The 26,540-nt window shown below is 40.0% G+C and overlaps 1 protein-coding gene across 1 annotated transcript in view; it reads right to left on the bottom strand.

Annotated features, from left to right (window-relative positions):
- Positions 1-26,540, bottom strand: part of KCNH1 (potassium voltage-gated channel subfamily H member 1) — a gene marked incomplete at its 5' end in the record, with an annotated part of 167,430 nt that overhangs the window by 114,003 nt on the left and 26,887 nt on the right. The window contains one exon of the mRNA XM_008641688.2: positions 14,156-14,585. Within this exon, the coding sequence (XP_008639910.2) occupies positions 14,156-14,585 (430 nt within the window). The remainder of the gene's footprint in view (positions 1-14,155; positions 14,586-26,540) is intronic.

The raw sequence follows: 26,540 nt of genomic DNA, 5'->3' as shown, positions 1-26,540 counted from the left end.
CCTACCCTCCCTGGGCATGGGCTCAGCAGAGACTGGGAGGAAACTTGCTGTTTCTCAGCTGTAACTGCAGTAACTGCTCTTTTTGCACTTTAGATGAATCTACAGCCTGTTGAACTGTGAGAAGCAAGAAATCCTGCGGCATTTAAAATGGCCAACAACCAATGGGCATTTTAAAGAGCAGGTTGTTTGGGAAAGCAGCCCTGCTTTACAGGAATGCTCTTGGTTCACCAGGCAGCTGGCAACTGATGGCAAAGTCCTCCAAAACTGCTAAAACAGAAGTACTGCTGTGTAGCTACTGAAGGACAAAACTTTCCTGTTAGCAACCAGCAGGAAATTTGGCTGTGTGGCCCCAGGCAAACATCACAGTGTGTCAAGCATTTTGTGCATCACTGCATAGAAAATGGTACAAAACCAAATATTCTTCTCTTAAAAGTATAAAGCAGTACTCTCTGGCAGTGTACGTTAAGAGACAGCAACTAAAGGAGGAAAAAGCAGCACTAGAAGCATGCACACATGCACAAACATAGCAGTCTCAGATTTAAATTCTTCCTTTTCTTCAACCCATATTGCCTTCTTCTGGGAAGAAGCTTCATTTGCTGCCCATTTACCCAAAATTAATCAAACTCTTCTGCCATCTCCAATGTTACCTTAGAGCCTGGCCCTACAGATCCTGCCCCCAACCCCTGACAATAACCAACATCAAAAGCTTACAGGAAATATTTCTCATTCACATGGAGCTGCTTTCCCAGAATTCTTCCCCACTGCTGTCCCCCTCTGACACTCTCTGATATCAAATCTCTGGAGAGTGAGTACAGTCATGATGTTGCTTACAGAACAGCTGTAGGAAGGAAAACATGTAACTACTGCCACAAGGGCAGTATTTGTGTCATCAACACTGATTCACACCTGTTTGTGCAGTGTGCAAGGCTAGAAAGTTAGTTCTGTTCCTGACCAGTTCTACACAGCTAGTCCCCCAATGCAAGAGGAGAAAACAAGCTTCACAGCAGACTGTTGTCCTTCCCAACTGAAGGCAAACAGCTTGAGAAGTGTGGTTGCCCTCAGGCTGTTGTTCCCCTCCTCACTTTTTGTATGCCTCATCTACCCCAGTATTTCACTGCTGAAGTGCCCATTTCATTGTGCTTTGGACCCTGGCAGCTGTACCAGAACTCCCTGTACTGAACCATTCACACCTTTTTGGATATAGTTGCCTGCTGTATCGTATTTTCCATTTCAACCCAAACTGGCAATGACTCAGAGCATTTTCTTCTGTCTGGCTGCCCAATGATAACAACACAATGGTCCCATAAAACAGTAGTCTTCCCTCCAGTCTTCTGTATTATTGAAGGCTGCATATGAATAAAAGATAATTCCATTCTGGACCTGAACTGCACCCTCATGAAGGGATATATCTTTTATGTTGGCATAATCACAATCTGAATCTCATGCACTTTGTACAGTACAATATCAAACCTGATAAAATCAGCACAGTCAACTGGCCACACCTCATGCCCCAGCATGCATGTTTCCTCACATAAATAACTCTCTCAAATTCCCTTTTCAAGTCTTTGTCTGCTTTAATGCATCATCACGCTTCAAACCATGCTCTTTCAGCCAGAAGGGCCGAAGAAGAGAAATACTGCCCATCTTTTGGACTATGGGTCTGTAACCAGCATGAGGAAACAACCATCTTAAATATGCACCATGTTAGTTCCTGTTTATTTTGGGAAGCAGTCAAAAAAGAAGTTTAAGAGTTTGTAAAGAAAAGGAGAAACCTTAGTTTCAACTTCAAGTTCTATTTCTCTCTCTCAACACCTGCTCTCTCTTTCGCCCACCCACACACACCTCATCATAAAAGCGAAAGAAGCAAAGGAATCACAGTAACCTACATTATTCCAGCTCACACCTGTCAGTGCACTTAGGAACTGACCAGCAGAAGCCCAAAAAAGCTGAAAGTCAACTGTATTGGCCTGAAAGGACCTTCTGATGCCATCACTGGAAAACAGGAGCATCCATCTACTTGGCAGCTTCAAGTCATACTGCAGAAGGTGCTTGGCAGTATCACACAGAGCTCTGCCTCACAGGTACTGCTGTTCTCATACCTCTAAACTTACGTGGAGAAGTTTTGATTGATTTGACTCCTGTAGTTTTCACAAGAAGTGTGCTGTCTTCTCTTACATCACTGAGGAAAAAAAATCCTGACTCATCTGTATCTCCCCTTTTCCTTTTTTCCAGAAAGCTGCCCTCTTGGTCAGATGGCATATTGCAGTGCCATTCCAGCACCTACTGGTGATTCACTGTTCTCAGGTGCCTCCTAGAAACACCTACACCACTGCAGACAGCCTGGAGAACAAACAGGAGGATCTGGAACGTAAGGCAGGTCCCTCTCTACCTCCTTGCACAGAGTCTAAATACACAAGAAGGGCAAAGAAGGGAAAATAGGTCATGGAAGGTAACACCCCAGGCTACCACCTCAGCTGGATGTGGGCCTCAGCTCCCCTGTGTCACACTGCAGGGCACCAGCAGCTGGATTGCAATGTCTCTTCCAGACAGCTTCTGGCACAGCCTCCTGTCACTTCATTTACCATATACATGAAGGTTCAGAGCACTATTAGACATTATTTTCACTCCATGGGTACATCAGAACAGCATTATAGGCCAAAGGTGGCACACTGATAGGTCATCTTCTCCTCTCCAATGCCCACAGTGTGTGCAGCACCCACATGACACACTGGTTTGCTCAAAGTAATTTCTCTGTTTGGTAATTCCTCTATGATTTTCACAGGAGGTTGCTAACTTTATGTGGAATAAGGCTCCCTTCCAGGAAAATGCCCATTTCCCCCCTCACACATTCTGTAGCTGTCATCTTATTGCTAACCTGCAGTCAGCTTACTTGCAAGGAGTGTGAGAAAGACAGTTCCTAAAAACTTTAGTTTTGGCATACTTCGTTCCTGATAAAATTGATTTTATAATTTTCCAGGTCATGCGAAGAAAGGCTTTTATGAAGAAAAAAAAAAAAGTAGAATCAAAAATACTCAAAACAGAAGTGAATCAAGCAGTCAAAACTTATTTGCATTGTTATAATACAGGAAATCACCTTCCTTCCCCCTCCCCTCCCTCCCTCTGCATTTAAATGCACCAAACCGAACAAGAATCTTAAAATTCAGCAAGTGTTTAAGGAATGAGAAACTCAAGGAATTACAATTTATAACAACTTCCCTCTCAAAAAGCAAAGGGGCAGAACAAGTCAAATTGAGTATCTTTTCTGGTTCCTTGTTTCTTAATAAATTCTCTCTCGTGAGGAAAAACACGAAAACCAGGATGATGCTGCCAGTGTGGGATGGCAAAGCTCAGAGTGGTGACAGGCCCAGAAATGAAGGTTTATTGAGGGAAGTGAGAGAAAAGCAGTGGTCCGTTTTGGGAAAGAGACCTGGAAACAGGCCACATGAGATTTAGGGTGCAGCTCTGTGAACTATTCCCAGTGGATATTGGGTTGTTTCCAAGACCAAATCATTGCCAGATCTGTGTGTTTGATGCAAAAAGATGCACACTGTCCAGGACCACCCACACAAAGTGCCACAGCAGGCCTGACCATTAGGAGGTGAAATTCGACTCATTTGCTCTCTAAATATGAAAGAGGGAAAAGATTTTGGAAAGGAACATTAGGATAGGGTTGGTTCAAAATTGGAGCAAGTGTGCTATTTCATAGTTTGCAAAACTTGTACAAAAAGTACAAACTGTCAAGTAAGTGATACAACTGTAATAAATAAGTTTACAGTTTTCAGAACTCACTTGATGAAGTTTCTAGAAGCTCTGAGACTGTGTAAGATCTTTGTGGACCAGGATGACCCAAAACCTCCAACATTATTTTTCATGCTTTCCTAGTAAATCTTAATTTTATCAGAAAATAACTTGCAAAAAAATTCCTCATTCATGTTCAAAGACAGAAGTTAATTATCTCAAGTCCAATGCTGTCTCCTTCAATTTGGCCTTGTTACACTTAGAAGATATTATCAATCTCCAGCTTCCTCTTATTTTGTAGTGAAAATCCTGCAGGATCCTTGCAATAACAATGAAGAAGTACCAAACCACAACCCTGAATCATCCTGCTCACCTGCACTCATCAACCAACACATATTTGCTTTAGAGATGGTGATAGGGGAAGGCAAGGTTTGCCTATCATCTCACCAGAAAAATTTAATTCCACACCACTTGGTACAGTTAGCAGTTTGATTCCAAAGAAGAAGGAAAAAAGCATTCCTAATTCATGTTGAGGTGAGTCAGAACAGTCAGGCCTTAATAACCTCAACTGTTGCATTCTTTGCGATAAGGCACTTGAGATTTTAGAACCTACTGGCTGCCAAAACCCTTTGGTTAGAAGAATAAATTTTCTACTTTCCTTCCAGGCAATAAGACCTATTAATATGTTACTTGTCTCCTTCCACATTTTTCACACCAGTAGCAGCAAGAGTTGCTGTACTGTGGATAAAAAGATACTGATATTTTTACATATATTCCATATTTTCTCAGTAGATCAGAATTTCCTCCATCAGGCTGCTGCTTATGATAGGATAAGTCCTCAGATAACTCAAGTTCAGATCTAGTGTATTTCAGAGCTTTCAACTCCAAGAAATAGACTGCATATGACCCACAGCAGCGTTTGCCTCCTCTAAAACATTACCTATCACTTTTACAAACAGCCAAATCTTTCTTTAAAATATAAAAGCTGCCAAATGCACTAAAACTCACTGATCTGGTAAGCACAACTAAGCCTTACTCATTCTCAAGATGTCATGAGACAGCTCATCCAAGTAGTTAGGGTCATATCATGATTTATAAACCACTTACACATTCCAGCTAGGCAAGCTATTTCTACTCTAACACTTTCTAGCCTGTAGGAGGCCTGTTTGAGTCCAGCAGCAATTAGATATTAAAATAACGATATCATTTTTTGAAACTGATGCAGAAGTGAAAAGTGCTTAGAAGATGCTTCAGAACTTCTATCATATTCCACGTATTAGATGACAAGTGGCACAAGGTGTCATATGGGTGGATGTGCTATTTTACTGTTTTCCCCCCATGCCTATCTAATTGGATTTTTCTTAGTCAGAAGTAGACTTGTGTAAAACCAAATCCTTGTCCAGGATGGCCATCTTTCAGCCATACAGTTGGCTGCTTAAGGAAAGGCCTCCCAGGAATGCAGAGACAATGAAAAATCTGTCATGTTTTTTGTATGCTGTATGTATTAAGCCAATTCCACAGGTGGGAATCCAGAATATAGCTCTGACAGACAAACCATGCTCTTCTAGATTGCACTTGTGTAATTCAGCAATTTAAGAATAAATTTGTAAACTGAACCCCCAAGTTTGCTGTCCTGCATATCAAAGCACTCTATCTCTTGCAGATTCTTTGTGGTTTTTTTGTAGGGAACAAATATTTATCCTGCATATTATCCCCTGGTTCACCTGCCTGAAATATTCTTTCTTCTTTTTATATTCCTCTGCTCTCAGTCCACATTCTGGATGCATCATGCTCTTCTCTCACAAATTAACTTGAGTTAATCATGTACCTTTAGATTTTAAAACAAGTTGGTTACACATGCTGATGAAAGTTTGATAAAGCCCGCACATTTCAGTGTTTTAAATCTACTTATAGAAGTAATGCTAGAAATGGTCTAAAGGAAGCAAAATCCTGCACATGATATGGAAGATACCAGGTGAGAGATACCCACACCTGGGACACCTATTTATTTTCCTCCTCCTTCCTATTACAGAGTTAAAAGACAAAATTTAGAAATGCTGTGCAACAAAAAGAGAAAAGGCAATTATCTATAACATTACTGTAGTGTGAGCTCTCCCCAAATCCTGGAAAAACCAAACCATTCACACTTCATAGCTTCCATCTTCTCTCAAACAAAACTATTTTTTCTCCATTTGCATTTGCAGTTCTTTCAAAAGCTGTCCAATGTCTTGAGGAGCAACATTAATCTCTGCAGGACAGAAATGGATTGTAAAAACCTTGAGAATTAGAAATTTTTAAAAAAACCTCACTTCAAAAATTGTCCTGGTTGGATTTGCACAGTACTGATAGAGATATGGACTATATCCTGGGACTATTCTAGCAATTAAATTCTAGTGTATTCTGAGGTAGGGTGATTCTCTAGATCTATTAGGCTGAAGTACAGCCTGAAATTTTTAGTCATTACGACAAGATGACATATCATGAAACAATTCATAAAGCATAGGTATGTGATATAGCTTTGGAACACTTATGTTCTTTTTCCTACAGCCAAAGGTACATGGGCAATTTACCCTTGCCCTTTCCAAATTATATTTTGCCAAAAATTTAATAGCAATACTTTAATCTAGCTTTAATCTGGTCATATATGCTTTAAATAACAAGAAAAGGAATACTGGTTAGTCGTTGTATACTAAGAAATAACATCTCACAGAGAATTCATTTATGCTTCCCAAGCCAGGCCAGGAAACGAAATACTACCATACTAATATACTCACCAAAAATACTTTCTTTCTTCCTGCTTTGAAGTGTGTTGGGGTGAGGAGAGGACTAATCCCATATGAATGGGCCACTCCTTATATGACCATGGTCATTAGCTAAGAAAGATTTATTACAGCATTAGCACTGGCGTTGTGGACCTGAAAAACAACTTCGAGTCCATCTTAGCCTGGAGATGATTTTTGTAGGAATTTGCTCTTTACATAGGTGTCATCTAAAGGCTTTTTCCTGGCTTTAACACCAGTGTTTTATCATAGAACCACAGAATCATTCAAATTGGAAAAGACCTTTAAGATCATTGAGTCCAACCATTAACCCAGCACTGCCAAGTCCATCACTAAACCATGCCCCCAAGTGCCACATCTACATGTCTTTTAAAAACCTTCAGGATGGTGACTCCACCACTTCCATGGGCACTCTATTCCAATGCCTGACCACCCCTTCCATGAAAAAATTTTTACTAATATCCAATCTAAACCTTCCCTGGTGCAACTTGAGGCCATTTCCTCTTGCGCTGTCACTTGTTACCTGGGAGAAGAGACTGACCTCTACCTGGCTACCCCCTCCTTTCAGGCAGTTGTGGAAAGTGACAAAGTCACCCCTGAACCTCCTTTTCTCCAGGCTAAACACACCCAGCTCCCTCAGCTGCTCCTCATCAGTCTTGTGCTCCAGATCCTCCACCAGCTCTGTTCCCCTTCTCTGGACTCACTCCAGCAGTTCAATGTCCTTCCTGCAGTGAGAGGTGATTTGAGGTGTGGCCTCACCAGTGCCCAGCACAGAGGGACAGTCCCTGCCCTGGTCCTGCTGGCCACACTATTGCTCATACAGGCCAGGATGCCATTGGCCTTCTTGGCCACCTGGGCACATGCTGGCTCATGTTCAGCTGCTGTCACCAGCACCCCCAGATCCTTTTCCACTGGGAAGCTTTCCAGTCACTCTGCCCCAAGATAGTAGAGCTGCACAGGGTTGTTGTGACCCCAGTGCAAGACCTGTCACTTGACCTTGTTGAACCTCATACCATTGGCCTCAGCACATCAATCCAGTCTGTCCAGATCCCTTTGCAGAGCCTTCCTGGCCTCCAGCAAATCAAGACTGCCACATAACTTGGTGTCCTCTGCAAACTGCCTGAGGGTACACTTAACCCCCTCATCCAGATCATTCAAAAGGATATTAAACAGGACTGGTCCCAATACTGAGTCCTGGGGAACAGGGCTGTGTTTCAGTACAAGCAATCCTGAAAAAATGTGCAGGTCCTGGATGGCCTTAGCCAAAGAGGAGGCAGCTTTTAAGAGCTAAATTCTGACTTTGGAGCTCACTGTGTTGTGAAGCCTGTCAGCACTGATCGCATCTCTCCTCCATGCCCTGTCTGTACTGAGTGTCAGTGGTGTAACTCGGCGTGGGCCAGACGCTCCGGCTCATCAGTGGGGCTGGAAATGCCACCACAACCCGGTGCACCCCATGCTTGCTGATGAGAAATACCGACGCGCTTCGCTGAAAATTGCATCCCTCAGGACTTGGATGTCTGAAGGGTTGTTTATATATCCAAAAAGCCAAAAACAACGCTGTTGATCCATTTTATTTCTATTTATCACAGTGACTTTGAGGTTTTGGTAGGTTTTGTTGGTTTTTGGAGCTGGTTTTTTGTTGGGTTGGGGTTTTTTTTGCTTGGTTTTTAGTCATTCTTTACTCTTAACAAGAAAAATTGAGATATTTTCACCTTTAGAAATTACCAGACCAAATCCTGTCCTAATAGCTAAACCCTCTTCTAACCTATAGAGAAACTCTACCCACTTTTCTACCAGCCCTGCCACTTTGCTGAAACTTGCTGTAGCACAGACATATATCCACAACACTTCTGGTGGTTCATTCTAGTGGAGCAAAATAACATTCCAATATCATCCAAGCCAAATAACAATCAGAAATCCCAAACAGTTGCTTAACAATTACAGTAATAACAAACCATCTCTTCAAATATCCTGAATAGCATCAAGTAAGAAGTAATAAAGCACAACACAGAGGGGTGAAGGAACAGAACTGCAAAGACTGGCCGTACTTATTAAAAAGAAATTAAAAAAAAAAAAAAATCCAGACCTTTAAATTAGGAATGACTGGCTAGAGTCATGTTGCTGGCGGCTGAGATAGATGAGAATGAAAATTAATGCAAAGCTATCAGCCATATAGAAAGCATGCCATCTGCAACTTCAGGAGCTTGCAAGAGGTCCGTGGCATCTAAGAGATTTTTGTCATCTTGCCAGGCATGTGACAAAGATCAGGAATTCAAGAGACAGCTTTTGCAAGACAAGGTTTCTTTTTCCTTTCCCAGCATGTCCCCAAACCCAAAACACTGCACTGGCAATACCCATGAACATAGAGAAAGTTGCTTTGGGTTTAAAATCTCTTAGGCCTTTGTGCTTCACCCATGAATGATACCCTCAGCAAACCTAGCCAGAATTTGGCACATGGCTGGCCCTCAGTTTCAGGCCACCAACTTCCAGCAAAAATGATTCCAACACGTTCCCCCATCACCTAGAAGCAAATGTGTTTCTCTTGTCCTTAGATACATGTTTAGTAAATGACCTTCCTTTTCAACTGATGACCTGCTTTATGAGGGGGAAATCATGCCTCAGGAAGATCATCAAACACGATGCTGCAATGCCTCCATACCTTGTTCAGCTGTTTGGATAGCAGCAGTCCAGTTTTTACCAGTTCCTCACTATCCTTGTTCACAAGAGCCTCTAAACACTTCCTACCCTGCTGGAGGTCACCAAAGCACACTAATCCTCTGTGAGGGTGTGAAGGAGCGACACTGACCGGTGTATCATGATACCTGCCACTAAGATTTTCTTAAAGATCACACAGATGGTCACATTACCAGGGCAGATTTCTGTTCCTTTCAGCAAGAGTGCTGTAAACAAAAGTGCCTCTGTAAACAAAACTGCCTATGTTTTCAAATTTACCTAATGTTATTATCATTTCTGGAGTGTTTGGGTGGTTTTGTGTGGTGGAGGTTTTTTATCTGTTTTTTGGGGTTTCTTTTTGGTCTAATGATAAAGAAACTATTCACAGACAAAGCTGATCAAAGCTGAGACAGCTACTCCATTCTCCTGGGATCTGTGTCTACCTTAATCAGAGACAACAGCTGAAGTGCTGCAGGACTGCATGATGCTTGTGTTGCACATCATCAAGGAAGATGAGTGGCTTGGGTTTCTGGACTGTTTTGATTAATGAACTCAGTGGCTGACAATTCATCACAATATGTGACCATGCATGTTCATGAATCTGACCTTTTAACTCCCACTTTTGTTCTTTTTCCATGACCCCTCCCCTATCTGGTCTAAGTATAGGGTTCACAGGGGAATTTATGATTTTGTTTAGCATTCAAACATGTGCCTTTTCCTTCATATTTTGGATGAGTCAAGCCCTGTGGTTCCAGTAAGTTCCTACCTAACAAAGGAGAATTTAGCATAAACAGGCACCAAAAGCTTGGGATCTTTCAACGCAACTGAGAATACTAACAAAAGGCTCCCAAAATGATGGATTTTCCTCCGTTGCTCAAAATCCCAATAGGCAAGCATCCATCAGTATTATTTTATGTCAAAAGTCAGGAATGCCAAGCATTTTTAAAACTGTTCATCCCTACTCCACCTGCATAGCAAGGGGATTGCTGACACAGTACCCAGATACAAAAACTGCAAATGAAAGTCCTCTGATTTCTGCTAGTGCTTAGGAAAAATAAACAAAGCACAACCCAACCTGACAGATTCACTGAACAAAATATATAAAGACTGTAATTTCAAGGCATATGTCTCCACAGGGAAGAAACCAAAAATTGAAACAGCACTTTTTTTTCCTCAAGTATTAAAAATGGAAAATATATGTCTTTCTGCAGACCCAGACAATGGTTTTAAGCCTGGTTTTATGTAACATCAGCCTCACTGAAAGATCTGTCTGTAGACATATTCCCTATTAATTAGCAATTTAGTGGCCATCTGTGGAAAGGGATAAGCAAATATGTTTTGATTCATTTAAAATGAAGCTGAGGAGTTAATTGCTTTTACTTCCCGTAGTAACACTCATCCTTCTCTCTCTATACTTACACACACATACACTCAATAAAGAAAGTGAGGCAAAATCATGCAGGTCAGTTCACAGATGTGAAGATATTTTGCTTTGCAAAACTATAATTTACCATATGTTCAGGAAAAGCAGCTACACAGTAATATGAAGCACAAGCTTCCACAGAACAGAAATTGTTAAAAGCAGCCACTGGGTATTTCATCTGTATTTTAAAATAATTTGATCTTCCCAAACAGATGTGCACTATTTGAGGTCACGAATCAAGAGCATTTTTCACCTACCCCCTCCGGTGGAGCTGCTGAAGAGACGAAACATCCCTGGGCTTACGAGTACACCACAACCCCCCACAAATCTAATTAGGGGCTGCACCTTCTCAGATCAAAAGAACCAACAGCGAAACACTTTCTCTCTGAAAACTGCAGCCACAATGAGGTCAGTGGGACAGCACGTGCATCGTCGCATTTGAGAGCACAAGAACACCTCGCTGCAGAAGGAGGCCCTGAAGCAGAGACCAGGGCTGCTGAGACAAACCCATGCTTTCTTAGACTTTGCCCCAAGTGTAAACCCAACCAACACAGCCAGCCCCATGGGCTCAATACCCACGCACACCATATTCCCTTCGCAGTATCTGTGCACAGCTAACATGATGTACCCACTCCTCCTACAAGCTACATACATTAAACTTTTTACTGGGTCAACATTTGCACTCAGCCAAAATTCCCACTGGTCCAGGACAGCTTCACTAACCTATTTCTAAATTTTTAATTAAAAGTTACCTGGATTTATTATTCACCATAATGAAAGCTTGAAAAAAAGAGAAAATGGAAACGGTCTTACCTACTTTTTCAAACAGTTATCTGGCATCACAGCAAAGTACTACTACCAGTGGTCAGTGTGTCTATGAAGAGTTAATGCAACACAAATGTAATTCTGCCATGGGATCAGCTTTACAGAGGGAGCAAACAGTGAGAGAAGGGCACTTCAGTGGCTGAGCAGCAGGGCAAACCAAATTTTGTCTTGTGGAAGGTGGAATTACAGAGCGTTAACTCCATCTCTCTGGGCATAAGCATACTAAAGGCACATGGAAGGGCACTAGTTAAGAACTGCTTTCAAATACCTCTAATATTCTGAGCCTTTCTGACACAAGCACCCTGTTTGGATGTCACCACAGTCCTGTGCTGACTGTAGCACAAACTTTTTAGTCAGTTTGCCAGTGGAAAAGACAGCAATGTATGTCTTAAAAATACTTGTTTACACAGCAAGTCTTCCTCAGAAACAGAGGCTCAACAGACAACATTCCAAGATCAAAGAAAAAAGTATCACTGCTATTCACACCTTTCTTCTTCAGAAACTATTCAAGATACTGAGCCACTAAACCAAAACAAAACTAGAACCGAGGTTGCTAGAAACAAGGACCTGAAAGCCTTGCAAAGCCACCACACCACCTGGCAATGCACACACCATGACCAGCCTTTCCCAGAGGTACAAGAATTTTGCACAATCAAATCATTGTAGTAAAAATAATTCTGAGCAGGAAGAACTCACACTTCCAAAAGTAAACTCTTCCTTTCCCTTTACTTGATGCAAACATCTGCACTCCAGGAACGCAGCTCTTGAGTGCCCCTACCAAACCATGGAGGCACAGCTCAAGGAGCAAACTGAAGTCAAGACCATTTACACCAATAATCAGAGGGAGAGTGCAAATGCAGTGCTGTGGCTCTGAATGGATCCAGGACCCACAGAGCTGTAGCTTCTTAGACAGCCACCAGTGGAAGGCAAGTCCCTGCCATGCACTGCACCCTGACTTTCTGCAGGGTGGCCTCACATACAGCCCATGCAAGAAAGGTGGGGCTTGAAGATATTTTCACACATGTTCACCACCATCTCAATTACCATTTCCAGAAATGTCCGTTTCTTTGAGAAATAAAGATAAGGTAAAAATTTCAAAGGTGATCTTGCAAATGAAATTGTGACTGTAAGCTCAGCTGGCCACAGTATTGTTTAAGCCACTAGTCTTTTGATACAGCACTTATTGGTATTCCAATGAGCAGAGGATAAAACACACAAAAAGAAATGTTATCATTTTCTTTCTGCTCATCTCAATCAACATTTTTTATGCATAAATTCAGTTTCTTTCTGCCACACTGTCATATGAAGAGTTAGGAACAGGTACAAGTCCAAAACAACCCCATGTACATTCATGACTTTTTGAAGGCTATGTTTATTCATTATGCATAGGACTAAATAATAATACTGAATCATACTAGAGGTTCTTGTTCTAGCTAGTATCATGGTCGTAACAATAAGCCAAAGATCAGGATATTTCCTATCAAACTGGCACCTTCATCAGGAAATATGTTTGGAAGCCTGTTTTGTGCTACACCACTACATTGTCTAATGCACCTTCTCATCAGAAAACTGAAAAATTTTATCCATGGTTTATGAAAATTTCCCTTCTCCTACAGGGGTGTTTTATTAGGATGATGGGACTCTTGGCAGTGGAAAAAGGTACAACAAAATTAACAAATTTTATAACTAAAATATCCCAATCCCTGTGTGATCACGAATGCTTGTCTTGATACTTTCTCTCACTAACCTTCAGCAGGCTTAACACTGCACATGTAATCTCAGCATGTGACACCACTGTTGCTGTAAAAGCACACATCAGAAGCAAAGATTCACATTTCCACAGCAGGCACTGTGCTGCTAATTAAGTTTCATTAGGTATTTGGTTTTAATTTTCTGCTTAGCAAGGATTGACTTTCTCCTCCTCTGGAGGAAATATCACCATAGAGAAGCTTCTATCTTTTTCCATATAATGACATGTTTTCCCATGTTTTTCCATGGACAAAGTAGATTTTTTTTCCCCTTATTTTGGTTCAAATTCCACCCTTATCTAGAAAACCATGACCTAGTTTAACAGTGACCACCATATGGTTCTTAACTCCAAGTAGCTCTCAAGGCACTTTGAACACAGATACTGCATGGAAATGACAATATGGCCAAAAGCTGGACAGCTTGGCAATATGTATCCATTCTAACAAGGATGTGTGAGCCAGAGGTGCCCAAGGAAAGCATCATCCCCCTTGCTTTAGGATACATCTGTATGCTCAGCCCATGGCAGAGCTTGTGGTTTCTAAAGAGTCCCAGTTCTCTCTCCCTTAGATGATGCTCCCAGACCTCCTCCCACACTCTGACCCACTTATCAAATGTATACAGCTCTCAGGCATGCAAAGCTTGCCACATACTAAATGGAGGCAAAAAGGTTGGTGCATTAATTCTTAACAGTTTAGGCTGTAAGCATTTTATGGTTTACTTACATGAGAATATTGAGAGGATATGGACAGAATATTCCTTCCAAAATGACTGAATTTTTGCTAGTCACAGCAATACTCCTATTTGTGATTTAAACCTTACCAGTAGTGTGTAATACTTATATTGCCACCAAAAATATTTTTAGCTGCATCATATTTAACAGGATTCCAGATGTTCTCATGAACTCAGCATTCATGATATGCCGCTATTTGGTGTTGTGAATGAGAAAGACAGAATCTCTAATACTTACAGCCAATCATCATCATAGCCACAGCAAAGATCTTCTCCCCATCTGTCGTCGGAGCAATGTTCCCAAACCCGACGCTGGTGAGGCTGGTCATTGTAAAATACAGCGAGGAGATGTAGACGGAATCTTTGCTTGGCCCGCCCTCCCACTTCCCAAAGCCTGAGGTGTTGAAGCGGTAGGGAGTCCCTATGGACTCTCCCAGCTGGTAGAGCCAGCTCTCTGTGCGGATGGTGTTGGTGTCCTCGTCGATGACCTCGTAGTCCCCGATGCTGTACCAGATGCAGGCCAGCCAGTGCTCTGCCAGGCCGAACACGCACACCAGCAGCACCAGCACGGCTGCCCCGTACTCAATGTAGTGGTCCAGCTTCCGAGCCACGCGACCCAGCCGGAGGAGCCTGACCACTTTGAGGGAACTGAAGAGGCTGCTGATGCCCTGGAAGGATAAAGCACGGTGACCATTAGAATTTCATGTGGAAGCAACAGTATTCATGACTGTGGTTTCCAAAGAACAAGCTGATCCATAAAAAACAGAGAGCCACCAGTTAACAGAGAGACTGTGGAACACAGAAAGCTTAGTGACCCTGTCCAGGCATGAATATATGCACTCCTGCCTTCAACCACTACCATTTTGTGAGTTGCTCTCTGAACTCCCTTCTCAGATTATTTGAAGAGGTTTACCAATACCTTTGTAAAAACTTCAAACAACAGGCTGTCTATTGCACATCCAGCTGTGAACTCCTATGCAACACATCAGATATAATGTCTCAGATATAACACAGATTGCAATATTTAGCTCAGACATATCAGGAAGATAAATAAAGAAGGCCAAAAAATACTGGAAGTACCTGGCAATTTGTAGTTTTCCTATTTCCTACAATGCATTTCCCATGACTTCACTTTCCTATAAGAATTCATGCACTGATAATCAGTCCTCTGATATTTCTCATATGGACTACACAAAGCTTAAATATTTCAAATATCTCACTAATCTATATCCTTTTTATGACAGCTTTGGTATCAATGCAGTATTTCTGTGCTGAAAATAATATGGCTCCCATGAAAGAGAACTAGGCCAGCATGGAGGATTTTGTATTGTTAACTTTGATACAGATTAGCACAAGAAGTCAAATTTAAAAACTCAAATGCATTTGGCACATGAGAAGATCTGAATAGCCTATCATAAAAATCCTTCCTTTTGTTTTTTCTCCTTTCTCTTACCAAGACCGTTTCATACATAGAAGTCTGATTAAAATTTAAGCAGACTGGTTTAATGAGTATTTCTGGAAATGCATAATTGCGTACTTCTGGTCACCAGCTTTTACTGGAAGTTTGTTTATTCCTGCATAAACACAACTTCCTCAGTATCTCAGGCTGCTTCAATGCACTAGAAAAGATGTTTTATTAAATAATTACATAAAGTATATTGACTCATGTTCCCCAGGACTGCAGCAATATATTTTCCCTTTATTTCATGAATTCATCATGATTACATTGACTCATTTTCAGAGACAGATGTAATTTGTTACCTGGGAACACACTATCAATTTCTATTAAGTATCTGGACAAGATCTAATGCAACCAAGGGGCAGGGAGTAAAAAGAAAAAAATAAAGAAGCAGCCTTCCTTTAAATCAGAGATATTTGCAGAGATCTAGAAGAGAGCAAGTGAACTATTTTTTTCATGAATATCTACGCCAAGCTTTTCAAGTTACTGATGCAAAAATTCCTACACAAAGTAAGTTAATTTCCATTTCCCATTCATTCCATGCCCAGCTTTGTTTTGTAAACACTGGAGCAAAAGCCTCAATGCCAGTTCTGAGAATACGACACAAAAGGCCTTAATTTCCAGGGGAGGGGAAGCAGGTATTTCTGAACACTCAGTATGGAGAGGAAAAGCAAAGGGGAAAATGCAAAAGATTATAAGCACATTTTAGAATTGGGTATGCAAGTCCTGGAGTGACAAGCACATTTAGTCTCTGCATTCTAAACATTCTGACATTACAACACAGCCTTCTGGCCTTTTCCCTCAGGACCAATGCCCATCTCTCCCTTTTCTCTTTACAAACGTTACCAGTGAAACACTAATGCTTTATATTTTGAGAGGTCTCCAGCAATGGTGCGCTTTTAGCTTCAGTCTCAAAACCAGGCCTTTTAATCACACAATTCTTCAAAGTCTCCACCCCCAACATCCCAGAGAGCAGTTTTAATTTAGTTCAAAAGCAGTGGTGCAAAACCTGTTCTTACAAATTCAACATATCCCTGCGATTAAAAAAAACCCAAACAAATGCTGTTTGTCAGTGAGAGTCCTACCAATCCCAAAAAAAATAATGGTTTAGGAAGGACCATTATCACCTTAGAATTTGGTTAATTCTTAATTAAAAATTAAAAATAATAAAAGAGTCAAGGATTAGAAATACCTTGGGAAAGAAAAGAATCACAGAAGAGGAGTTCAAGTAATTGGATATGAAAAATGGGAACATGAATTAAAATACATGAAATCAGATTTTAAAAGTCTAAGGCAAAACACTTTTTTCAAAAGTACTCTTATCCTAATTTCCCTAGTGAAATTCACTAAAAGAAATTGTATTAAAAAAATTAAAATGTGATTGAACTGCTTCATTTGGGAGAAAGTGATTCTACCAAATTCTGATCAGAGATAGAGAGAATTAGGCTTTTTGGACTAAAAGAACTTGAATATTTACAGAAAATATATACTTGATTTGGTTGCATTGGAAGGATACATTTAATATTCAAATTACTCCTAATACTCACCTGACCGCATTGCCAATGAGATTCTAAAAGTTCAGAAAAAGCTCTATTAAAAAAAACCAATTTATTTTTATTTCAGCTTTAACAGTGTTCGCTCTTTGATTTTCTCAGAGGAAAGGAATTTTCTATTTTAAATGGATCAATATCAAGAGCAAGAACTCCCCAGGGAAATGATTATTCATATAACTCTTAAAAATTTCTAAGTGACAGAATTTCAAATTATTATAAACAACCGAAACTTAATAGACTGTTTAATAGATGATAAAGTAGGGGAAAAAACCCAGGTAGTCCTGCAATACTTTAAATCAGTACTTTTTGGCACTAGATTTAGCAAGTTATATTTTAGTAGATCTGCTGGATTGAAAAATTGACAATTTTAGATTACCACTTTCTGAAATAGAACTGTACTTTTAGATTATTGTCCATTTTAATGCTCTTATCAGCGCAGATTATTTGTATGCTTTTATCATACAGATGGCTCCACAATGTCACGCAAAGGGGCCTGAACTCAATTTACTTTTCTTGATGTGCATCCCACCCTCTTGGTCTGCTACTCCTGCCAGTTTGGAGAGGCAGATGAAGAGACATCCAGAGCTCGCTCTGCCCAAACGAAATAGAAAAACCTCAGTTTATAATGAGCTAGAAATGGCACTGCAGGTCCCAAGCAGGCACCCCAGAGGCTCTGCTCTAAAGGATCACCATAAGCAATGTCTGTGTGGCAGCCAGGCAAAGGACAAGGCTAAGTAATATTCCATGGAGTTCCACCTGTGTCTGATTTACCCCAACACAGGTGCAGCTATTGGTACTCTATCCAACAGAAAACATCCCTTGAGGCTATGCAAAAAAAAAAAAACCCAAAAAACCTGTTATATGACCAGAATAGACACATAGTACATTTTTACTGTATTTTGTTACAGAGAGAACTTGGGTGCAGCACTTACTTCAATATGCAGCACTTGGCCAAGTATGTCGGAAAATGCTGAATTTCACACATACTTATTTTCAAATGGTTTGAAGCAACTGAATGAGACTAAAAAAATTCTACTGCTGATACCTGTATATAGATGCTGATAAATATTTCATAGGTTGGCAGGTTTACTGTCATTGCCAGTGATGGCTGCTGCATAAAAAAGGAAGTGTAGTCAATTCCCTCCAAACTAAAGGGCAAGCTCAAGGCACTGAGACACTGAAGAAATAACTCCATAGCCACTGACTGAGCAGACTTGAATGTCAAAAGCCCTTAAAATCACAAACACAGCCACTCCCCCTCCCCCTCCTTCTACACATTCTTTGCAGAGTAGAACTGTACCCCAAACAGCAGAAAAACAGACCAGCCTCAGTCCTAGGGGAAAGCAGTACCCTTATTTTATATTCAAAGAGAATGCTTCATAAGTTTGTCCATGAAATACTGCCAAAAGTAAATTTCCATGTATAATTTGTCATTAATTAGACCTACTCACTACATACTGTGCACATTTACAGGGGTTTCTTCTGTATTTCCTTGTTTTCTGCAAGATCTAATCTACTGTGAGTGCACCCCTGGTAACTCAGCCCTTTAAGTAGCCTTCTTTCCAAACATAAGATCCAGGACATCCATGTTTGGCTCTACCTCTCAATCAGACAACATAAGATTTGTATTATTACTTCCACACCCAGAAAAAGAGACAGAGACACTGTGAAGTCTTTTTGAAGACACAAGGGCTGTAAGCAGAGCCACTGTTGTTACTTGTGTCATTGTGGTCCCCAAGAACAGTAACAGTGGACACGACAGTGAGAGATGCTGTACAGATAAAAACAGTTGCTGCTGTTCATTTGCCATGCAAAATGAAATTCAACTCAATTCATTGGCTAATAAAAGTCCACCTAGAAAAAAATCAAAATAAAAATTGTTTACAGAACAGCCATAAAAAGTAACTGAGACCACCCCACCTGCCCCCCTCCCCCCCAAAAAGTGAGAAATAATTAAATTTCCATTCCAAACAAGGTGTAGGATGAACAACTTCAGAAAATAACTAAAATGCTACATTCACCCCACCTCCTACAGCTGCAGTAGCACAAGTACTTTAGTAATAGATTCAATCTACATGACAGTATTCACTTTTTTGGCCATTATTCACTTTTTACATGTACAGAAAGAAAATGCACTTAACCCAAGCATTAAGATTTTTTTTCTAGGCTCAAAGGAAGGATAATTTACTTCCTACTTACTATCTATTTTTAAAAAGAGAAATATTCCGTATTGGCACAAATCTTTCCTAAGTTTTCCAGCACTTTTCTCTCATATGGAACTGCTAAAGTTCAGGCTTCATCTCAATTAAAGGGAGATGCAGGAAACTAAAAGCTAACCATTAAAAGAAGGAGAATGAAACAGACAAAAAAAAAATTATTTATTCCAAAAGGAGAGGCAATGAACCAAGTTTATCACTACTGTGAGGTGAGAGCTATAGAAAGCACTGCCTTCTTTCTTGACACTTTATTTGAAGTCTGCCATGCCACAGCCTGGCTCTGCCTATCTGAAGTAACCGGGCAGCCCTGTCAGGTCATCATTAGGACTACACATTTCCGTCACTTGTCTCCTCTGATTTTCTTAATTAGGTCTGAGAACACGACCTTTCCTACACATTGCCATATTTAGCAACCAAGAGATGAGATAACGTTATGTGCACAGGTCAAAATCAATATCTAAGCCCTCTGGATACTGCTGTGGTTTTCAGCACTGAAGAAAACATCTCCAGACTCTTAAAGCTTATTTTAGTCAGACATCTGTGAGCTTGGTTAGAATTTGGGGAGAAACAGCAATAATTCATGTATAAGAGCACAGGGTGTGGGAAGAGATGGGAAGGCTGATTTTTCATTTGTAAAACTATGTCCACGCTTGTCTTACATGCATACATACACACTCAGAAAAACAACAAAACCAGGAAACAAACAAACTCTGTTTTCTTTTTACTTTGAGAGAAAGAACAAGAACAAAGACAACACATAAGTGACCTAAAGAAATCCCACTTTCTGCAGTAGCAAATAAAAAATTAACCCCAATAGACAAAAATCTGCTTCCCAATGCTTCTGATTCAAAGCAACAGTCAGTTCCAGAAGCTTTTACTAATCTCAAAGAGGCAAAACACCCAAAAAGGATTTATTGTTACTGGCATCTAATACCTCTCCATCTTTCCAATTCTAATCCCATCCCTAATATGAAATAGACTACAGAGCAACCACTTAGCTACTCAAAAAAATACCCTTTGTCATCTCATCTGACTCTCTGCCTCAGATCGATACAAGTATGCTGAATGGGGGGAAAAGAGGAGAGTAACTGATCCCTGTGTCTGGAACATGCTTCCCTTTATACGCAGTGTAAGTCTCCCTCTAACAGCAGCTTTTTGAAGTAATTCAGAATCTAATATATTCAGTTAGCTCTCCTTCTTGGACAAAGGCTATCACCATACATTATCACTGAAAATGTAATTCAGCGTTTTAATTCATTTAGCCTGATACAGATTGAATAGCTTATGTAGACTACTATTCTCTCTTTAACAGAATGATAAATCATGTCAGGCCTTTCAAAGCTATGAAGAAGTAGCTCTGAAATCCAGTAACACCCTTACTTATCTGTGACTTAGCAGAAAGACTAATCTGAACATTCGGAGTGCAGAAGAAGAGGAGTCAATTGGCATCATAAAGCCTCAGTAGAACCTACAGAGTGGGGCTACACCAGGCAGGGACATGGCAACACATCCTAATCTGGAATTCTCCTTTGGGAGGGGCTATCCATCAGCAGAAGAGCAGAGAGTCTCTGAGCCACCAAGGTGTATGAGCCTGGGCAAGACCAAGGAAGGTAGCAGAATTAAAATAAAGTCAGCACCTGAAGCAGAGGAGAGAATTTAACCCTGAATGTCTTCCAAGGCATAAGAGCTCTGCAGTGCCTATATACAGCATCAACACAACTTGGAAAACTGAGGATTTAGGGGGAAAAGACAGCCTGCCCCTTCATAGGGCAGCATAAAAAAGGCATGTGATGGGTAGCATGGAGGTTGGGTTTTTAAGGAAGGAAGATAGAAAAACTCATATTTGATTGGAAAAAAAATCGAGGGTGAGGAGATGTGGCACAAAGCAGACAGAGAAGAGAGACAGCCTCACTCGAATCCCCAGGAGACTCGGAACAGCAAGTGCTTCTTTTCCCTACCTGGTTTACATCCTGCTGTGCACTTTACCCCAGGAATCTGCTGTACACCATTTGCATTTCCCCAAAATACTCCTTCCACCTACCTGTCTGCTAAGGAATAATTCCGGCCTGGCACAGCCCCCTGGGGCCATGCTGCAGAACAGAGGCACTGACAGAAGTCAGACAAGCAGCCCTCCTCCTCCACCACTGCTTTTCCTTTCCATTGCACACCCCTTCTTCCACAGTTCAAGGTCCCCAAGCTCCTTCTGAAGCTCCAAATACCACCTACGAGCCATACCAAGAACCTTCCTAGCCATGCTCCGAGGGTTTCTGGCAGGTTACAGCCCTCAGCACACACCTCCCACGGGCTTTGTCCTGTTTCTCAGGGGCTTCTTACACAGGGACACCCAACCAAGCAGACCTCCTTCATCATCACACCCCCAATCCAAGGCGCCTGTTCCAGCCCTCCCCCTGCCCCACTCAGGGACAACAACCCAACTGCTTGATCCTTCCCCAGAAGCCCCAGTAGATGTCACCCAGTCCACAGGGTCTCACTAATCCCTCCTCATCTACTTTCATCTCATCCAAGAACCACAATTTGCCAACATTTCCTCTCTGCCTGGATCACACTCCGTGATACACAGCTGGGGTTTTTTGTTAAAGACATTACATAAAAAGTAGGTTATGACTACTTTAAAATTGCAATTAGCCATAGAAAATTATTCATTCATTACTAGATTTAGCAATAGACTCACATGCAAAATACAGCACTGCCTCATTGGACAGATTCTAGTAAGAGTGGTGAACTAGTGTTTCAAATAGATTTCATATTACTCAGCTGTTTACAGTTTTAAAATTCTTTTAAAAATTATATTTTCCAGTTTGCAAAATTCATCTAACCCAAGATCTTTCTTTATGGGTCCCAGTTTATTCCATAAAACTGTAAATATGATAATTTATTCCCTTGCCCCTCATTGCATGCAATGGCAAAAGAAAGGGGAAGTTGCATGCTTTCCAGTGTAGCTACTTCAGTCATTCCTAGATAGCTGATTTGTATTAGCATGAGAGATTATTCCACTAACAAGGTTTAAATTAATCTATTGCAAAAATACTGCCTCAGAGAGTTGCCAACAATTTGACCAGCAACACATTCATTTTTTCCTCTCTCGACTCACTGTTTACTTTCCAGCTACGCCACACTCACTTAGCACTAATTATCTTAATTTACTTCTATTATTTCTGCATTGTATTTTTTTCTGGAACTTTTTTTATCATCATAAATTTTGGCCTTTCAAAGCTGTACATCTTCTTTGCCTGCACACTCGCTTCTCTCCTATCCATTCACTTAAGTGAGCACTAGATCATTTATATTGAATACATCTTTCCTGATGATCTTTTACTATGCATTTATTTCTATTCTACTTCAACTAATAGAGTGATATATGGTTCTCAATTTGGCATCAGCCAACAATTGATCACAGCATTCTGCTCAAACACATATAGCAATTACTACTACAAACTCCCTATTTCAGAGATTTATATGGTGGTGACATGACTGGATTCCACCCCTACGATGAGATTTCACAACAGCATCACATGCAATAAGTCAAATTTTTTCCAATATAAATTATATCTTATGGCATTATGGATGAAAACCACAGTATAAAATTGCTCAAGATGACACTGCAAAAATATGCTTTGGAATTCAAAGTCTTAAATTGCACTGTTCTTGGCAAAAATTGTGGAATTTTCTTTAAGCCTGGTTTTTGTTAAATTTACTGACTGATGTCTGAACACAAAAAGATAACATTATCCCCCAAAGTAGGTGGTATTTCCTTAAGTGAGGAATAATACTAATTACTGTAAGGAATTACTGACAAATGCTATTTTGATCACTTGAATTTGAAAGAGACTAACACCACATGTTTTAAGGGCTGTTTAAATTTTAGACCGTTTTCTTTTCTTACTCAGACTAAATTACAGGATGATGTATTCTCTTAACAATAGAAAGCTCGAGCCTAACATTAAGTTGATTCATCAGTCAGTGGTATATTTTCTTCTGTTGAAATTCCGTGGCAGGTCAAGAAAATAATTAGTATTTAACTGTATAATTTGCTTCCAATATATAAAAGCCAGGAGAAACATCCATAACTTTACTTTCATTTGGGTAACAACAGAAATTTCTCTACAGCTATTCATTTCTTCATTTGTTGAATCCTGCTCATGTCTGAATATGAAATGCTGTACTGTCTCTTTGAGCACAGCACTTGAGATCAGTCTCTTATTTAATTATATGGCCTTGAACAAAGACATTAATGTTTTTTCTTTCCTCTTCCATCTGTAGAAAGTGGCTATTCATACTTGAGTGCCTCTTGAATTAATTGTAGTTATTAATAGTTGTATTGATTAATAGTTAATGAATTCAAATTATTTTTGTGGACAAAAATATTCTCAACCATGTGGAGAGGAAACTGGAATTTCAATTATATTGAAAAATGTGAATTGAAAATATACTAATGTTCCAAACTGCAACAAACCCAAAGAATTTTGAAATTGTCTAAAAACCACAGAAGTCACACTCAATTTTGTTTCAAGAAAATATTTTCTATTATATCTTATAATGGAATAGTGAAGTAAATTGCAAAACAAAAAAAGTTACTTCAAAATAGAAAAAAAACCCAATACCAGAATTTTTTCAATTGAGTATCTGCTTGCCAAAAATATTGATCAACTCTAGTTTCACCTATTACAATTAGTGGATCATTTTAAGGATGACAAAAATGGTTTCACTATTAATCTAGAGCTAAGTGATGGGCCAGTCACAAAACTGCCCAGAGCAAAACAACCCCTCAATACCCTATTATACAGTTTTTTACTTCTTCAGTGCTGCAGGTCCTGTGTCCCTTGCAAATCAATTACCATTATGGTAATTACAGCATTCTTAAAACAAATTGACTTGTCAAGTTAGTTCTTCCATGACATCCTCAGCGTCTTCAGTGGCTTTTTTTTTTAACAGAGAATGACAGCAGACAGCAAAATAAGCAAGCTTCCACCTGGCCCAGTCTTCCTTCATTATGGGGACTGCAACAAAACCAGGATTCTATTCCCTCCTGTTTAAAATCGTGTATGGAAAACATCAGACCAGGAAAACAGCAATTCATATTCTTCATCTCATTTTATCACGGCTGTTGACACTGGGTATCATTTAATCTCTGGCAATTTTTTAAAGAAAATTCACATTAGGACTTCAAAAAAAAAACAAAACAAAAAAAAAAAAAAAAAAAAAAAAAAAAAAAAAAAAAAAAAAAAAAAAAAAAAAAAAAAAAAAAAAAAAAAAAAAAAAAAAAAAAAAAAAAAAACAAAAAAAAAAAAACCAAAAAAACCCTCCCTGCAGCAGCCATGGCCACTGACTGACTCCTGTGCCATGGCTCCAAGGGAATTCCCTCTAGCAAAATTAAAGTGACACACAGATAACAGTTCGGTTTGGTTACTTGCATGTTAGCAGGGCAGCCTTGCACCTGACTGAATCCAGCTGTGAAGTTCTATAGTGTATAATCCAGGGCAAGAGAGAGGTAAAATTTAAACTAGCAAGAAAGGAAGGGAGTTGACCCACAAGGGAATGCTCTACACAACAGAAAAAAAAAGATACAAAGCAAAGATTTCTACTTTCAAGATTCCCTGAATGTGGCTTTTATTTTTTTTCTTCTTTAATAAAAGGTTATCTTTCCCTCTACAGGCAGTTCTTGAAACAGTGATCAGCATATACTGCCCCAAACCCTCTCCTGATATGCACTGTGTTATTCTGCTGGCATTGCTGGCAAAACCCCTCAGGTCCCATGAAAACCAGCCATGAGCCCTTAATAGAAGCATGGCAATTTACACCAGTGGAAACCCTGCTCTAATGATTCTACAATGATTTATACCAGCCAAATGTCAGAACCCACTATGGGAAATGGGGATGAACAGTCTTGAAAGGACAGAAATCTCGATTTCTTTTTTTTCCTTGGGCACAATAGTAGAATAACTAAAACTAACACTGTTATACTGATTAAGGAGACTGTTGAAGAGCCATGGGAAAATTGAAGTACCAATCAGCTTCTCATTGCTACAAGGCAACACTGAGATGGAGAACCTGGAGAAATTCAAACTCACACAAGAATTTCTCTGCAGAATTGCTACCATGAGTCCAAAATCATCTGTGCTCAGTATGAGGGCTGTCACAGCCACTGATACAGACATTTTCCTCGGGGATGTTCTGTAGGTCACATCACTAGTCTAAAGTTAAAAAGTGTTCCTTCAGCAAAATCTTCCCCAGCTTGCCTCTATCTGCCATGGGCAGGAAAATCTTCCTTCCTGTGTTTTGGGGGTTTTTTTGTCTCTTGCTTCGTTAATTTTTAAATTTTATTTATTATTTTTACCCTTTCGTCTAAATGTCAGAAACTGACATATGGCTAGTCCTTCCATTGGTCTATCAGTGTCATGGCAAAGTAATATGTGAAAGCCCTGCAGAATAATCTGCAGTCTGGGTCTTTCATATGACAAACAAATATTTAAGGACAGGTCTCACAAGGCTTTTTTGCTTGATCTAATTTGTGTTATTTCAGTCTGTAGCTTGATATAAAATGAAAACTTCTCTAGGGAATTAAATATCAAATATCATCTCATTTTTTTCACTGCATTTAATAGTTTGCCTACCTAATGACTTGTCCCCAAGTCATTGAGAGAACCACTTTAAATTTTATTAAAAAATAGTGTAATTTTTAAAAAGTAATGGGGTTTGGTTTTGCCTATGTTCCACTTGGCATAGTTTTCTTTTGATAGCTAGGCTGTCCTTTGTAACATGGGCATATTTTAAAGGAAGTCATAACATTTAAATTTTACAGGCTAAAATTTAAATACTGATGAGGTAGGTATGCAAATCCCTCTCCTTCTCTGGAGATACTCAAACCTACCTGTGCCATTGGCTCTGGGTGAATCTGCTTTAGCAGCTGGGTTGGACTAGATGACCTCCAGAGATCCCCTCCAAGCCCAGCCAGCCTGTGATTCTGTGATTCTGGATCTTACAGCTCTAGCATGTGTCACAGATAAACTCAGACATGTAGTTAGTTGATGATTTTATAATGTGTAACCAGAAAGCAGACTGCTGGAATCCTCTTTAAGATTTTACTAAAAAATCATTAGCTCTCTGAACTATTTAGGCATGGAACTTTAATGTATTTACCTTAGGAGCATTTCCTTGGCAGACTGATCCAAAAGAACAAGAAGCTACAAAATACTAGTTTTCTGGGTTTACGTGTCTAAATGTTAGTTCTTTTGCTGGATTGTGATCTATTCCCAGAGAAATGAAGAACTAAGGAGGAGTCTGGATTTCCACATTTCTCCCTACCCCTTAATTCAATTATGAAATTACCAAACAAGCATCTTCAATTGCTTCACCTTCCTCAAAAAACAACTGTTG

Source organism: Corvus brachyrhynchos, unplaced genomic scaffold (assembly GCF_000691975.1).
Source record: "Corvus brachyrhynchos isolate BGI_N302 unplaced genomic scaffold, ASM69197v1 scaffold258, whole genome shotgun sequence".
Lineage (NCBI taxonomy): Eukaryota > Metazoa > Chordata > Aves > Passeriformes > Corvidae > Corvus > Corvus brachyrhynchos.
The sequence above is the reverse complement of the archived record's forward strand: the minus strand, read 5'-3'. Positions and strand labels throughout refer to the sequence as shown.